Source organism: Cucurbita pepo, chromosome LG07, assembly GCF_002806865.2.
Source record: "Cucurbita pepo subsp. pepo cultivar mu-cu-16 chromosome LG07, ASM280686v2, whole genome shotgun sequence".
NCBI lineage: Eukaryota > Viridiplantae > Streptophyta > Magnoliopsida > Cucurbitales > Cucurbitaceae > Cucurbita > Cucurbita pepo.
In genome coordinates this window covers 471,874-488,766 of record NC_036644.1, presented here as the reverse complement: position 1 = coordinate 488,766, position 16,893 = coordinate 471,874, and the positions used below count along the sequence as shown (strand labels likewise).

General features: G+C 35.2%; 2 protein-coding genes and 1 long non-coding RNA gene across 5 annotated transcripts; 2 read left to right on the top strand and 1 right to left on the bottom strand.

The window, feature by feature from the left end:
- The first annotated feature begins 1,478 nt into the window (after positions 1-1,478).
- LOC111798172 lies at positions 1,479-4,456 on the top strand. Of its 2 annotated transcripts, none has more exons than XR_002815669.1 (3): positions 1,479-1,741; positions 1,819-2,005; positions 4,403-4,456. It is a non-coding gene; the product is annotated as an uncharacterized LOC111798172 (long non-coding RNA). The 2 variants fall into 2 exon arrangements; XR_002815668.1 differs by having other exon boundaries at positions 4,392-4,452.
- Positions 4,457-4,949: 493 nt separating this feature from the next.
- LOC111798722 (ACT domain-containing protein ACR4-like) lies at positions 4,950-6,837 on the top strand. Its single transcript, XM_023682036.1, has 6 exons — positions 4,950-5,009; positions 5,094-5,208; positions 5,293-5,360; positions 5,453-6,046; positions 6,135-6,239; positions 6,351-6,837. The coding sequence occupies exons 1-6, from the start codon at positions 4,950-4,952 to the stop codon at positions 6,687-6,689; spliced, it is 1,281 nt and encodes a 426-aa protein (XP_023537804.1). The 3' UTR covers positions 6,690-6,837.
- A 2,788-nt stretch (positions 6,838-9,625) lies between these two features.
- LOC111798552 (nucleolar protein 14) lies at positions 9,626-16,655 on the bottom strand. 2 transcript variants are annotated; one of them, XM_023681782.1, is made up of 14 exons: positions 16,428-16,655; positions 16,172-16,306; positions 15,937-16,093; positions 15,595-15,656; positions 15,133-15,192; positions 14,809-15,021; positions 14,380-14,508; positions 12,754-13,422; positions 11,920-12,112; positions 11,657-11,850; positions 11,403-11,507; positions 11,143-11,285; positions 10,418-10,696; positions 9,626-10,304 (listed from the first exon to the last, which is right to left on the bottom strand). In XM_023681782.1, the coding sequence occupies exons 1-14, from the start codon at positions 16,653-16,655 to the stop codon at positions 10,040-10,042; spliced, it is 2,832 nt and encodes a 943-aa protein (XP_023537550.1). In that variant the 3' UTR covers positions 9,626-10,039. The 2 variants fall into 2 exon arrangements, with proteins under 2 accessions (XP_023537550.1, XP_023537551.1); XM_023681783.1 differs by having other exon boundaries at positions 10,040-10,304; positions 11,143-11,282.
- Positions 16,656-16,893: the final 238 nt, after the last annotated feature.

Genomic DNA, 16,893 nt, shown 5'->3' with positions numbered 1-16,893 from the left:
TAGTACGCCTTAGACGAGCATGACCTCGGGATGAAATAATAATCAAACATAATAGAACTAAATTTTAAAATTTTTATTTTTTTAATTTAATAATAAGTGAATTTGGAAGAGACATTTTTAATTATGATTAATATTAAGGCATTTAAAATTTTTAAAATTTGTTTAGTTGTTAAAACAAATTATAACTAAATTTAAAAAAAAAAAATCATAAATTTTATTTATTTAATATTATTATTTTCATAATATAAAATAATAATTTCGATTTAAATTTGTAAAATCCGAAAATTACGACATGAACAGAGGAGGGTTCAGATTGCAATACCATCATGGAACGCCTTGTCTTTTCAGAACCTTTGAATCGTACATCCCAAAGCAACCGATTCTGTATTGAAAAGCCCGAAGAAGATCCATCCATTATCATCAATCAAAAATCAATGTTCATCAAGAAACGGAGAGGCAAAAGAAAGATCAGCAAATTCTGCGGATTCTGATGAAAAAAAGCGCGCCACAACGAAGTGGTAGCCCAGTTTTTAGCGATCATTCATTCGTTCGTTCGTTCTGTAAGTAAAAAGTTATATAATCGTCTCTGTTTCGTCCACTTGGCTACACCATTAATAGGCCTGAAATTGAACTGCAGCAGCTATGAATTCAGAAGGACAGAGAGAAAAGGAGTCTGCTCTAAATCGCACAAACAGGCATTGTAGAAATTGGGGAGCTCAGAATGAGGGACCATGTGACAGCCTCACGAGGCCGGCCGGCAGTCGCCTTAAGACACGCGTGTGTGCGCGCGCACCAAGTGTTTGACAAAATGCCAAAACCAACAGGTTAGTGTGTTGCTTTGTATTGCCTAACTATAATTAAACCCACTGCTAGGTTTAGTTTAAATTGTTGTTTGCTTGGCCTTAACCACACGCGTATGCGCATCAAGTGTTTGACAAAATGCCAAACCGAGTAGTTGGGTTTTGTTTTTTTGCCTAACTATAATAAATTCAATACATTTGATAAACTTAACTAAATCTACAAAATATATATGTTTATATATTTTTCTAAATACTTTTTTAATTTTCAAAATTGGCTCGAATTTTAAAAACACTTTTATAGAAAGTATATAACCTAATCTAGGAGAAACTCATATGTAGAAATAATATTTATATGTTTAATTTTCAAAGATCAAAAAGTAAAAAAATGACCCTTTGAAATAATTCTTATATGCTTAATTTTTGAAGATCAAAAGCCAAAAATCAAGTGGTCANATTTGTTTAGTTGTTAAAACAAATTATAACTAAATTTAAAAAAAAAAAATCATAAATTTTATTTATTTAATATTATTATTTTCATAATATAAAATAATAATTTCGATTTAAANATAGGTTGGAGAACACCAGTTACCACTTATTTTTTAGCTTTAGACATTTATCACATTCAATATATTAAATTTTTGAATTTNAATTTGTAAAATCCGAAAATTACGACATGAACAGAGGAGGGTTCAGATTGCAATACCATCATGGAACGCCTTGTCTTTTCAGAACCTTTGAATCGTACATCCCAAAGCAACCGATTCTGTATTGAAAAGCCCGAAGAAGATCCATCCATTATCATCAATCAAAAATCAATGTTCATCAAGAAACGGAGAGGCAAAAGAAAGATCAGCAAATTCTGCGGATTCTGATGAAAAAAAGCGCGCCACAACGAAGTGGTAGCCCAGTTTTTAGCGATCATTCATTCGTTCGTTCGTTCTGTAAGTAAAAAGTTATATAATCGTCTCTGTTTCGTCCACTTGGCTACACCATTAATAGGCCTGAAATTGAACTGCAGCAGCTATGAATTCAGAAGGACAGAGAGAAAAGGAGTCTGCTCTAAATCGCACAAACAGGCATTGTAGAAATTGGGGAGCTCAGAATGAGGGACCATGTGACAGCCTCACGAGGCCGGCCGGCAGTCGCCTTAAGACACGCGTGTGTGCGCGCGCACCAAGTGTTTGACAAAATGCCAAAACCAACAGGTTAGTGTGTTGCTTTGTATTGCCTAACTATAATTAAACCCACTGCTAGGTTTAGTTTAAATTGTTGTTTGCTTGGCCTTAACCACACGCGGATGCGCATCAAGTGTTTGACAAAATGCCAAACCGAGTAGTTGGGTTTTGTTTTTTTGCCCAACTATAATAAATTCAATACATTTGATAAACTTAACTAAATCTACAAAATATATATGTTTTATATATTTTTAAAAATACTTTTTTAATTTTCAAAATTGGCTCGAATTTTAAAAACACTTTTATAGAAAGTATATAACCTAATCTAGAAGAAACTCATGTGTAGAAATAATATTTATATGTTTAATTTTCAAAGATCAAAAAGTAAAAAAAATGACCCTTTGAAATAATTCTTATGTGCTTAATTTTTGAAGATCAAAAGCCAAAAATCAAGTGGTCATCAAAACAAACCTAAACATTTAACTTTCATTTAACTTTGCTTTTATTTATTCAAAACCTTTATTATTAAATGATGTCTGAAATGCACCCTTTGAAATTAATCCTATCGAGAAAATAAACTAAACTAGAGTAGTATTTAAATTCGTAAACTAACATCCCCTCCATGAAGTATTAGTTTATTATCTTAATAGCAATGCATATCGTACATTACGGTGAATGGATTCAATTAGACACTGAAATTCTGGTAGTTGATTGGTTTCTGTCTGATGTTTATTGCTATCCGAGCTGTATTTCGGCTGTTCCCTTCTAGTCCTCTGCTCACTCTTTGCCAGGGATTGAATGTGTGTATTTCTTCATTGATTTGATTTTTTTTTTATTTTTTATGGGCGATTTTAATGAAGTTTGTCAAAAATTTATTAGTAGAAAATTATTGTTGGGTTTGTTCAATTAAAGTAATAGGCATGCTGCATGCACAGCGTTTTGTAATGAATGCCCATTTATCAAACCAGTTGGTTCTGTCCAATTAGTATGAATTTAATCTTTACTTAATAATTTTAAATTATTCTCTTATCTGTGGACTTGATTTGAAGTATTATTTTATGAAATATGGAAGAAACGTTGTGGGCTTGGGATCTGATTTTGCTCTTAGTTTGATTCTATGATTGAAATTTTAACTTTATTGGGAATTTAAAGAACCTAAACACAAAAGGTGCTAAGGAAGATAGAGATCCTGATAGTTCAAATCTATCGTTAGTAGATATTGTCTATTTTTGTCCGTTACGTATCGCTATTAGCCTCACGATTTTAAAACGCTAGAAAGATCTTTTTACACCCTTATAAGTAATATTTTGTTCCCTCTCCCATCACCCTAGAATTTCAAATTAAGGTTGTAGGTGTGAAGGTCCAACTAGTTGATTGATTTTGGTCATCCACCAAGTCCTTGTTGAACTTTCTGTGTTATGCCAAAAAAATGTCATTGTTAATAATTTATATGATTATTTGATTTTATTTAAATTTACGATAGGTTGGAGAACACCAGTTACCACTTATTTTTTAGCTTTAGACATTTATCACATTCAATATATTAAATTTTTGAATTTATTAGACACTACTAAAATTTGTAATATATTATTTCAAAGAAAAGTAAAAGGGACCAAGTTTATGGTTTCTGTTGAAGGCTGAATTTAATTTTAATGAAGAATTGGCAGAGTATTGACCTAAGCTGTGTAATTAAATGAAATGGAAGCTGCCAGCTTTATTCATTTTCAATTAACTGTACAACTGCAACTAATCATAGTTATTGCATCCTCAGTTATCACTCAATCTGTCAAAACAACACAAAAAGAACAGTTATTAGTTAATCTCCACCCAATAAAATTGGCCGGAATTTGTGGGGAGATTTAGCGCCCTCGGGTTCTTTCCAGCTCCACTGACCTTGGAGCTGTTTCGGGCTTTAAACCCTCCGCCACATGTGTGATGGTACCGGCGCCGGCGGTCAATGTTCCCGCCGGCTAGAGTCCTCTGGTCCTTTTTGGGTTTTTTTTGTTTTCGAGAAAATTTCCACGTATGATGATATGAATGTACTTATTCAGGATAACTGAGATTGGAATTGTTAACACAAGGACAAAGAGACCAAATAATGGAGATTTAAATCTCCATTATGAATAAATAATCGGAAAAAAAAAGGGTTTGACAGAGAGAAAAAGATGGGAGTGGGGAAGAAGTGTTGTGTGTTTTCTTGTACTTTTTTCAAGTTGCAGGTTTTGGAGTATCGTGTCGGGAGGTCCTATTTTTTTACTAATATCTTTTTGGTAAAAAAAAAAAAGTATTGATTTTTGAAAATACTTTGTTTCATTCAAACCTTCCCAAAGCGAGCCCGAGATCTCCCTTGGCTTGTGTATTTAATCTTCTCCTTTGCTTTCTCGTTGAATACAAAGCCTTGTTTGCGGCGTTTCAGAACAAACTGAGAAGAAACCTTCAACATTCTAAACAGATTACAAAATCCTCAGAGATCGAAAATGGGTATGTTCTCTTTGGTTTTCTCTCTGTGTCTCTCCTTCCCTTTCCTCTGTTCTNAAACACAAAAGGTGCTAAGGAAGATAGAGATCCTGATAGTTCAAATCTATCGTTAGTAGATATTGTCTATTTTTGTCCGTTACGTATCGCTATTAGCCTCACGATTTTAAAACGCTAGAAAGATCTTTTTACACCCTTATAAGTAATATTTTGTTCCCTCTCCCATCACCCTAGAATTTCAAATTAAGGTTGTAGGTGTGAAGGTCCAACTAGTTGATTGATTTTGGTCATCCACCAAGTCCTTGTTGAACTTTCTGTGTTATGCCAAAAAAATGTCATTGTTAATAATTTATATGATTATTTGATTTTATTTAAATTTACGATAGGTTGGAGAACACCAGTTACCACTTATTTTTTAGCTTTAGACATTTATCACATTCAATATATTAAATTTTTGAATTTATTAGACACTACTAAAATTTGTAATATATTATTNTTTATGTCTTTTTCCAGGGTTGTTATTGACAATGAAGCCTGTAAGGATGCTACTGTTATAAGGGTATATGATTTTGAACTCTGTTTCTTATTTGCTGGAGTCTTCCATTTGGGTTACTTTATGCTCATTTCAACCATTTTGTTGCAGGTAGATAGCGCCAATAAACATGGGATTCTTCTTGAAGTCGTTCAAGTTCTTACTGATCTTAATCTCATCGTCACCAAAGCCTATATTTCTTGTGATGGTTGTTGGTTCATGGATGGTAAGTTTCTCTTTCCCATTTTTTCTCTCTTATATCGGTTCTCTCCCCATCAGGATTTTCATGTGGTTTTGGCTTCTTGGACAGTTTTTAATGTCACTGATCAAGATGGAAACAAAGTTACAGATGAAGGGGTTTTAGACTATATCAAAAGGGTATGTGCTATGTGCCTGTTTCTATCTTTCTGTTCTTTCTTTCATGTGTTTCATTCAATTAATTCAACGCGGTTATGTTTTTTGGTTTTCAGTCGCTTGAGTCGGATTCTTGTTTTGCATCTTCCATGAGATCTGTGGGTGTAAAACCATCGGTTGATTACACAGCAATTGAGCTTATTGGAAATGATAGACAAGGATTACTTTCTGAACTCAGCGCTGTCCTCACTCACCTCAAATGCAACGTTGTGCACGCCGAGGTGTGGACTCACAACACACGGGCGGCCGCCGTGATGCATGTCACCGACGACGAAACTGGTTCTGCAATTACTGATCTTGAGAGGCTATCTAGGATCAAGGGATTACTCTGTAATGTACTAAGGGGAAGCAACAATAGGACCAATGGAGCTAAGACGGTCGTGTCTCAAGGAGTCACTCACATTGACAGAAGGCTTCATCAGATGATGTGTGCTGATAGGGATTATGAACTTCTTGGTGAAGATTTAATGGACGAGAAGCAAAGGCCTAATGTCAAGGTTGTTAATTGGTGTGACATAGACTATTCTGTCATTACAATTCGGAGCAAAGATCGCCCGAAACTTCTTTTCGACACAATTTGCACGTTGACAGATATGCAATATGTGGTCTTCCATGCCAATGTAGTTGCTGAAGGGACAGAAGCCTATCAGGTAAGATTGCGATCACTAGCATCTTTAGCAACTTAGAGACAATGTGGACTTGTTCTTTAGGCTTATGATCTCTATTCTGAATTTGTAGGAATATTACATTAGACATATAGATGGATCTCCTGTTAAATCTGATGCAGAGAAACAAAGGGTAATTCAATGTCTTGAAGCTGCTATAAGGAGAAGAGTGTCTGAGGTGCGTGAAGAACACTACCATATCACCGAAACTAAAGACTATTTTTCGCGGTCGTTCGAGTTTTTTCGCTTTGTTCGAATTGTTGATTCATTGTTCTATCTTGTTTTTCAGGGCTTGAAGCTTGAGTTATGCACAACAGATAGAGTAGGCCTTCTCTCAGATGTCACCCGCATCTTCCGAGAGAACAGCCTGACTGTCACAAGAGCAGAGGTATCAACTAAAGGCGGTAAGGCGATTAATACGTTCTACGTTCGTGATGCGTCGGGGTATCCAGTCGATTCGAAGACGATAGATTCAATTCGAGATTTGATCGGGCAAACAATACTGAAAGTGAAAGGCAGTCCTAAAGAACAAAAACAAGGTTCTTCTCAGGATTCACCAACTAGATTCTTATTTGGTGGTCTTTTTAGATCTAGATCTTTTGTAAATTTTGGGTTAATAAGGTCATAATCATGAGGAGATTTACTGCTACTGAATTGATTTAAGCCCATCATGTAAATGCACCATAAATACTACATAGGAACCAAAACATGGAGCAGCATCAGCTCCTTCCTTCTTGTACATAACTCAGAAGAATAGGCTCTTCTGTTAGCTTTTATTTCTCCTGACTTAACCAAAATGAAAGTTTTCATTTTTGTGTCTAATAAGTCTCTAGTGTTATCTCATATCAGTTGGAGAGGAGAACGAAACACCCTTTATAAGGGCGTGGAAATCTCTCCCTAGTCGACGCGTTTTAAAAACTTTGAGGGGAAGCCAGAAAAGAAAAATCTAAAGAGGACAATATCTGCTAGCGGTGGGCTTCTTTAGAGGGGTAACATGGCCGGGTTAGAATCAAGAGTTGACGAAATTTGAAAGGGTGGAGGAACCAAGGTGGAAGGATGTTGTTAATTGTTTCATATTTTGGGTTTTTGTTTTTTTAAAGGAGACTTTGAAAGTTGAGGAAGCTTTTGACCTTTTTCATCCTCCAATATGGAATGTGTATAGTGGTTTGAACTTTGAGTAGTTTTTGGTATATTATTAAACAAAATCTAGAGGGAGACTTGATGATGGTGGCCTTTTAAACATCACTTTCAGATCAAGACACACACCTAATCTATGAATTTGGTTGTGTAAAGCAAATTCTTTCATCTTTTTCCCCCCAACAAACACATTTTTAATCTTTTCTAAACCACCCTTAAAAAGGTAGTAATTTTCATTCCGACTTTCAAAAAGTGAATACATGACGCTTCAATCCATTATATCATGACGTTTAACTTCTTTTAGAATCGTGCTTGTTTCTATAAGCGAGGTACGACCATCGCACTTTTGATGGGTTCTTAGGAGACCTATCAATAGAATTATAACTATCCTCTGGATAAACTGTTTTCCAATTCATGAACTATTTGAATGAACATAAGGTTCTATGTGTCGTGTTTATGCGAGGGATGACTTGCTAAGAGATCCCTCAACACTAATGGAGACCCAATTACCTATACACATAGGAGTTTCTGTTGAATTTTTTAATCCTACTACCTATAAACGCCAATTCACGAGGCTTGTGTGCTTCACTCTAAAGTTGGTGGGCACAGAGGCCAAAAAGGTCGAACATTTTGTTATGGGCATGAATGAATTCAAACGATATTGATTCTTGTAAACAAACACATTAGTAAGGGAAGACATATGTTATTACTAATCGAGATGCTAGTAACACAAATAGTGGAGACAAATATACTATCGATATTGAAGCCTATTATCTAAAACATCGAGTCATTACAATTGTTCTCTATATGGTAACTTTCATTACTTGGAAAGATTATGAAAGAATAGTAATATTATTTAGATCATTTGCTCGAATCTTTTCGTAATTATGTTGATTTGAAAGAATCGAGACAATTGGGGAGTTTTCCAATACGTTTTTGCCTTAAATTCCAAAGCTTTTGCCAAAGTTCTTTTGAATATCTTTAGGTGTAAAAAAAGGGGAATGGGAAAAAGCAATTTGGTTATGGCAAGAAAGCTTAAAGAACAACACTTTTTTTTTTCCTTTTTTTTTTTTTTTTTTTTTTTTTTTTNTTAAATATTCATTCTTTACCTCTAAAATTTCAAACTCCACAACATAATCGAGCGATACGAAAAATGAATACCGTCTTTAAGGTCATCTTGTTCGACCCGAAAGATTATAGATACAAAAAAAATTCATAACCAAAATAAAAATTAGGTTAAATCACACGTTACTCAAAATTATCTGATAAATTTTTAAACATTTATTTTTGGATTTTATATGTAATAAATATTTTAATATTAAAAAGAAAAATTATAAAATAAACCAATATAAGTGATAATGTTTGAGAAATGCATTGCATTTAGTCTTGAGCCTAAATATTAATATATAATACATGAAGATGAAAATATAATTAATACATAAATCAAAGTAAAAAATAAAATAATAAATAAATAAATCTTTTTGGGCTTGCTGCAGTTTCTTATCACTGAAAACGATGCGTTTTACTTTTTTTTTTTTTTTTTTTTTTTTTTTTTTTTTTTNTGTATTTGCGTGCTTTGATTCCTTGTCCCACGTGGAGAATCCAGTTTTTGGGAAGTTCTTTATTAATAAAATATATAAACAAGGCAACCGTGGCTAATTACGAAGTTAGCCTTTAGTAATTGTTAATAAAATAAATAATAAATTTACTTATTTCATTTTTTTTAATTTATTTTAAAATATCCTTAAATTATGAAGAAAGTTAGTTTTTTTTATAAGTAAATTTAGGAGTTGAACCTGTTAGATATTGTCTACTTTCCTCCTACAAATGGAGAGAGTATTATTTAATTATAAACTCATGATTATTCCTTAGACTAGTCGATCTGGGACTTTCATCATCCAACAGAACAAAAGGCTCCAAAAGCGATTCGAGCAGTGTCGTGCTCTTACCCTCTCCCTTTCCTCATATGGTGGTGGGCCGAAGCCATCAATTTGATAAATTTGTTTAAATCGAGCATAATGTTACTAATAAGCCTTATCAAATCGACGGCTAACTCTTTTATTATTGTCATTATAGGTATACTATTTCTTTAATTGTAACAATTTTTAAATTAGTTCTTATAGTTCACTTGAGCCTTATTTTTATTGAATTTAATAAACTAACTAAAAAATTAAATATAAATAATAGATACTATTTCTTAAAAAAAATTAATTATAGATTAACAATTAGTATGATATTACAAGGAGTAATGGGCCTGTTTACAGACTGGGCCCTCCTAAATATTGGGCCGGTAATAGACAGTAAACCGGTGGCCCAAGTTCCAAACCGAACTTAAGCCTTTATATAATTATAATTTTAGTGTTTTTTTGGGTCTCTAATTAATTAATTAATCTACTTGGGGGAGAAATCTGATTAGGGCAGGAAATAAATCATAAATTTTAAAGTAAGACTAATTTTTTAGTTTTTACATAAAAAAATGCTGGGATACAAAATACCCTAAAACTACATTTATATCATCATCCTAATAATCTCATGGTTGCCCCTACGAGTCATGAACCTATAATACAGGACCCAAACCACAAAGAGGCTTTTCATACTCATGAAGATATTCAATGAACTGGATGAGTAACAAACACAATAAATATGAATATTAGCTTGGGCCAAAAAATTTTGATTGGTTGTCTAGGGAAGCAAATGCATACGATTTGATCGATCGAATTGAATTGTGGTTGCTCGTTCTTTCTTCGTGGTTGATTCGCTTTCATGGCAGTGTATGATGTGGTGTTTTGTTTGTCCTCTTGGAGACAGACTATGAAACACAAATCAAACCCCCCATTGGTTTCATTTTCTTCTCTTCCTTCCCTTTCCCAACTGCCCCGATTTGAAAGCGTGCTCTTGTTGTTGAAGGAAGGCGCTCGCCTTTTTGTATCGTTCTGCTCTTTCTTCTTCCTGCAGTGCCTTGTCTCTTGCCTTCACATCGAACAAGAAATGGTTATCCTTGCGTAGTTCACGGGCTGCTCCTTTAGCTTCACGTTTTAAAAGTTTCTGCAGCTTTCTTTTTTCAACTCGTTCACGATCTGGATCGTAGTCTCTGCCCTTAACGAAGCTGCGGAAGTAAGAACAAGAAATTGCAACCATTAGTGCTCTGTTTGAGGCTCCTACTGAGGAAGAACACTAGAGAGCATGAATAAAACTAAAGACGGAATAGAAGGAAAGTACTTCTCCTCAAATTTTGGATTCAGTAATTTGATTGGCACAGCCTTCTGCTTCCTCATTCTAAGAGGTTGCCGCCCCATGTAATACTCCTCCGTTTTGGCTTCAATTGCTTCAGCAACTTTGCTGAATTTATCACGTAATACATCCGGCATGTTCTCCTGCAGTGCCAATTCGTGTAAAATTGTCGAGAATGGCATGAAGATTTCTGGGAAGGATTTCAATTGACCATATACGTTAACAAATCCATCAAGAGTTTCAATAACTGTCAACAGCACCCCGGCCCTGCAGTTTCAAAGACCAAACCTTCATCTATCAATATATATAACACGAAATGTACAATATCATTATCAATATATACAATACGAAACATATAAATGGATATTCGGTTCTCAATGAAAAGGTATCTTCACTCTGGTTCTTCCAAAAACGTCAGATCAATTTGGGAAAGTAGGTATAAAAAATCATATACATGGTGATAGGAGCCAAAAGGAACGTCTCAATCTATATTCCTAGCATCCTTCAATAACTAAGAGTTTGGCCACTTTTTTTTCATTTGGAATAGTTTAGAAACTTTTCGCTCTCAAGATCAATTTCGTTAAAACGCTAGAGTAACTCCAATGCCCCCCTCCCCCAACGAGAAAAAGAAGAGAGAAAAGTGGAAAGTGGATGCGACTATAGCAAAGTGCATAGAAAAGACCCTACTGACGCGGGCGCGCACACACAGATACCTGTAGCTGTCGGAGCTAAAAATGGAAGAATGTTCAGTCAAATTCATCATAAAGAAGAAGTCCAGGGGGGTAATCTCGTTTGTAGGATTCTGTATACGCAGCAACTGCCCAAGTGCTTGTAAATCCACTAGATTACAAATCTGCTGAAAAAAAATGGGTATTCTTGGTCATTGGCAATAGTTATACTACAAGAAAATGCGAATACTTGGACAGTGGACGAAAGACAACCAAAAAATAATGGTGTGAACTTTTCAGTATACCTGAGGATTTTGCGAGGGTAATGACCTTCTACCAGCAGCTGCGATCAACAAAGTTTGGAGAAAGTTTATTGCTTCAGGACAGAACTTCAAAGATTGTTTGGCTACCTGCATTTTAAATGGAGCTTTCCTTGAGAAAAATGGCAGAAAAGGTACTCCAGGAAAAAGAATAGTTATATAAAACAACGCAAACATTCACTTAACAAATGCAACATAGCTACATTAATGTAAAAAATACAATTAGCTTATTAACATACATAGAGCAGCAGAGAACACAAGAAAGAGCCAATTGCAATATCCCGACCGGTCACAATGGGGCAACGCATCAAATATTCGCACATCAACAATATTGCTGGTGTGATGACCACATGGTGGTAGTCAGAGCAAGGAAATATCATTGACCATAGCCTCAAGAGAATCAAAGTTTTGGAAGAAGGCCATGAGCTATTCTCTGCAAGAAAAAATTCAGTTACGTACAAAGGTATTTTGGTGTATATACTACAGGAGGAAGAAAATATACCTGGATTCTTATTATCAACACAAAACTGTTGATGAGTGTGGGATATCCTCGTCCTAGCACATGTAGCAGCATAGAAAGGAATCTGCCTACTCATCTCCATCAACGGCTTGAGAAGCAAATTTAGTAGCTCCACGTTTAATGGCTTCTTATTTGCTGACACAGCAAAATATTGCAGAAGTATGCCATAGAATCTCTGAACGAGACATTAATACCAATGGACAGAAAGCAACCCAATAACAATCAGAACGTACATATGCATTCAAAACAAAGAGGATAAATTCTATTGCAACGTTGGAGTGGAGAAGTGTATATATCATAAGCATTCAAGACCATAGTCACGATTCATGAAAAGGATGTTTGTTTTGTAATAAACACAAAATTTCTAGAAATTTAGTATTTATATGTAAGATCAATGAAGGTAAGATCAGGCACCTAATTACTGAGTAGAATAAATGAGTACAACACTCAGTGTAACTAGTGAAAACCCTAGGTCATAAAAAAACTCCACTTACAGTAGCCTAGACGGAAAAGAGATGAAAGAAATGAAAATAACTAAAAGTACACTGGATATAAAGAACGTTCCTTTATAGTTACTCCTGAAGCCTGAATTAAAAGAAAGGTGGGAGAAATGAAAGCAGACTAAAATTACTCCGCACATATAAATTAATAGCTTTCGATGTGTTTCTGACTTCTAATAAACAAGTTAAACAAGAGAACTACCAGCAGACATAGTGGAATGTAACTTTATTCTACCAAAAAACGTATAAACATCAGTTCATTCCCATAACAATGATGTATTATGTGAGAACATAAAAATATAAAATAAGAGCATACCTGCATTTTTTCCAGATTTTTTTCTGTTAACTGGATAGCATTACTTGCCCGAATTCGATCAATGATCAAGAGTACATCGCTATCTGAACAATCAGCCAATAATGACAAAAATTGGTCAAAGCTCTCTGGTGCTTCAATTATATAAGGAAGTTCTGGTTTATTTTCACGCTTCGTATTCTTTTCTAATTTCTTAGCATCTTCAGAGCTTCCTTCACTTTTACTACTTTTAATTATGGCACCCTTGTTTGCCTTTTTAGGATGGTTCTCATCCAGTTCTTTGTCTTCTTTACTTGCTTCATCGTCCTCTTCTGAGTTAGAGTCAAGAATGTCATCATCACTCTGTTCCCAATCCTTCAAAGAATGCTTCCTTCCACGAGTGTTATCATCTTCCTCGGATTCATCATCAGAATCCCCACCCACATCATCACTACTGTCTGTATCTTCTGCAGAATCATCATCTTCACTTTCAGTGCCATCAGCATCCTTTCTTTCAAAAATCTCATCAACCCAACCCTTTTTATGATTGCGCTCATCATCATCAAGCGTGAAAGAATCACCAAGATCATCCCCAGATATAAATTTTCGTTTCTGTACAGATGCATTTTCAGCATCACCGTCTTCGTCATCACTAGAATTATCTGGCGCAAGCATCCGTTTCTGTCTTTCCTCCTGAAATGTAAAATGTCATTGAAGTTACTAAGCAGAAATGTCACCTTCTCAAATGTCAGCTACTAAGCATCTCAGTCTTCGATGATGATATGTAGGGCAAATATCAATATATCACTAAATTATCATGAGTTTACCAATCTATACCTTTTGTTATGTTCCGTTTCAAAAACGTCAGTTTACACATGCAAAGTAATAATTATCAATAAAACTCCTAATTGCTCGTAAATAGTTTACACATGTGCGTTGATGATTTTCAAATTGAAAGCTTAACCTGATTCACTTATGACCACTTAGGGGTTAATTAATAGAATTACAAGTCTTTGCACGTGTGAACTAAATTTTTTTAACTGGAATCTAATGGAGGGGGTAAATTATTACACTAGTGAAACTACGGGAATTGAAACAATTATTAGTCAATTATTAGTTTAGAGATTTTATTGATACAACCCCATAGTTTAGGAGGTTTATATTGTTCTACATTTCACAATCCTTTAAGGAGCAAGAAAATTATCATACTGACATACAACAATCCCTAACTTAACTTGTTCTACATTCCACAAATCCCTTAAGAAGCTAGAAAATGTTCATAGAGACATACAAGAATTCCTAACTAAACTTATTCTACATTCTACAAATAATTCAAGACGCAAAAAAAAAAGTTCATACAAATAAAGGAACTCCTTAATACTTGGATAGAATATAATATCAATCACGGTATAAATAGTAGATCATTAAATGCACTTACCGCATTGAAGTGACAATCCACCAGTAAACTCAAAAATATTACATACCCATTTTCTGTAATTCACACAAATAGTCGCTAACACATGCTAGATACCATTAAATACTCTGTTTTCCTCAACCTAAACACGAATTGAACTAGAACAAAAACTGGAAAGAAGAAAGTTTGTATTAGAAAATCTAGGCCTCCATCACATGGTTACAATCATAAAATACCTCTAATTGTTCAAGCCGTTCCCGTTCCTCCTGGGCAATTTCTTCAGGGGTCTTCGTCCTGTCAGAGGGGCGTGCACGTATTTCCATTGCCATCTCTTTGACAAGCTTGTCAAAAGCATCAGGTTTTTCCTACATCATGCAGAAAGAAGCCCTGAAGTTGTTAGCATGAAAAATGTCATAATTTTTAGAGAGAGAGAGAGAGAGAGAGAGAGAGAGAGATAGAAGTTGACATATAAATAATAAAGAAAAGGAAACATTGAAAATAACCAAAAGAGGAAAACGAGTGCATACTGCACAAAAAGTCCTGAAGTTGTTTACTAAATTTTGAAAAAGATAATAACAATAATAATAAATACAGAATGGAAGATGACTGAAAAACAGAACTACGTAATAAACTTGGTGAAATTCAGAAAACATACAATTTAATACCTGATTAAAATTTTCAGTCTTCCCAGCAGAGAGCAAATTATCCTTCTTCAAATGCTCATTTGGAATACTCTTTTGAACAAGAGCTTTCAAGGCATTTGCGTTACCAGAACTAGTGAGAGATAATAATGCCTCAGACTGGACCAACGACTCAAACTTCTTGTCCAGGTCTTCAATAAGTTGTTCATTTTCTTCCTTATCCCTTGCTTTTTGTGCCTGAGAAAAAGTTTGACACATAGAAAAATAGATTCAGGAAAAAATGAAAGAAAACGAAAATTGTCAGAATTTGTACAGGTGCAACTACAGGACGGTAAGAAAAAAGTTCACCTTGAAAAATTTGCTCTTTGCGATAATCTCATCCATCACTTCCTTCTTGCTTTTGCGTTTCTGTAAATTTAGATCATTGGTTTCAGAAATACTCAATGCTTTGAAACAAGTAGAGATACGCATATATGAGCTTAAACATGCATGCAACAAGTGTTTACATCCAAATACATTCATATCTACAGACCCATTGCATAGCCTAAAGTACAAAAGCAATTGTGCCGTACAAAACTTGTATGGAGTGTGCAACAACAGAAAGACAATAAAGCTTTCACATTTTTTCTCCCTGTAGAGGGATAACTTTGAAAGTAAGAGAGGAAAGACTTGTAAAATTTCAGCTACAACTTTCTGAAAGGGAAAAGATCAAACAACATACATGTGTGCTGCAAGTATGAAAACAATCAGTTTGTCCATATACGTCAATCACATAAAAAGAAAGAAAAAATAGATAGCAAGGAATCTCACGTTTTCCTCTCCCTCTAATAAACCACTTTTTTGTTGATACGGTGCACCATGATAAGCCCCTTCTGCATAGTACAATGAGCGGTATTAATGATTTTCCGAAGGAACAAAAGAACAAGCTGATATAGGACTAGTATTCCATTAAGTGTTCATCGGCATTAACAGATTCCAAGTTCAACAGAAGAGAGGGATAACCAATAATAAGAAACTAAGTCCGGGGTTCATTTTTCAAAAAATTATCTAAAAACGGCATTAGGCTCTGAAAGAAAATAAGGCTGCATTAGGGGAAAAAATGAACAAAGCATGCTGTGCAGTGATATACATTAGCAAAAATTTTACACGTACTCTTAGTTTCAGCAGCTTCTGCATCGTCATCGTCGTCAGGTATTACTTCATCCTCAAAATCGTCATTTGCAGGTAACGCGCCAAGACTATTGCTTCCAAAATAATCGTCATCTTCTCCATCAGATAAGTTAAATTTGCTGCTCTTGTTCAATTTTAGCTAAAGAAAAATGCAATCAGAACGGATTACAGTAAACGATGCTAGAACCAAATGCTCAAAGCAGACCAATGCGCTCACCTTCCGTTCGCGCTGCGAACGTAAAATAGCCTTGTCGAACTCCCCAAGCTCTTCGTCCTGTTCCCCAATTCGCTTATCGGAAAATTCTGTAGACTTACCACTTTGCTCGTACTCCCTTAACAGCGTCTTTTTCCTCTGCCTCACAAAACACACACAAAATTAAAAACCTAACGACCAAACTAAAGGAAGAAACAACAGTTACCTAAAGTAAAGCAAAAATCAATCAGTTCACAAGAATTATCAAGGGAGACACTACCTTTTCAATCGCAAGCGAGCGAGCAAGGCCAATACGACGCTCTTCTCCCTTACGTTTCTTCCCAAGGACGTCAAATTTCCTACGAGACCAAATGCTCTCGAATGGATTCGCCTTCGGAGCACTGACCTTCATCGACAACGCTTTCGGACCAGCACTCTTCTTCTTCTTCTTGCTCTTCTTGTCCTTCTTATCATTGTTGCTCGAGCTAAGGTTTGATAACTTAGCCATGGATTCGCCAAGGAAGAGATTTGAACAGATGCCTCTAGGGTTTATGCAGTGCAGGGTTTTGGTCGAAGAAGAAACCTCTCTACTTCAACCTTCCGTCACCTCAGATGGTAGCCGCCAATATCAAAAGCTTATGGAGACGAAACCGCGGTTCGAGTGCATTGGGCCGTAATTAAGTGGCCCAACAAGGCCCAAAACTATGACGGCCCAAATATAAGCACATGAAGTTAAAGCCCAGCCC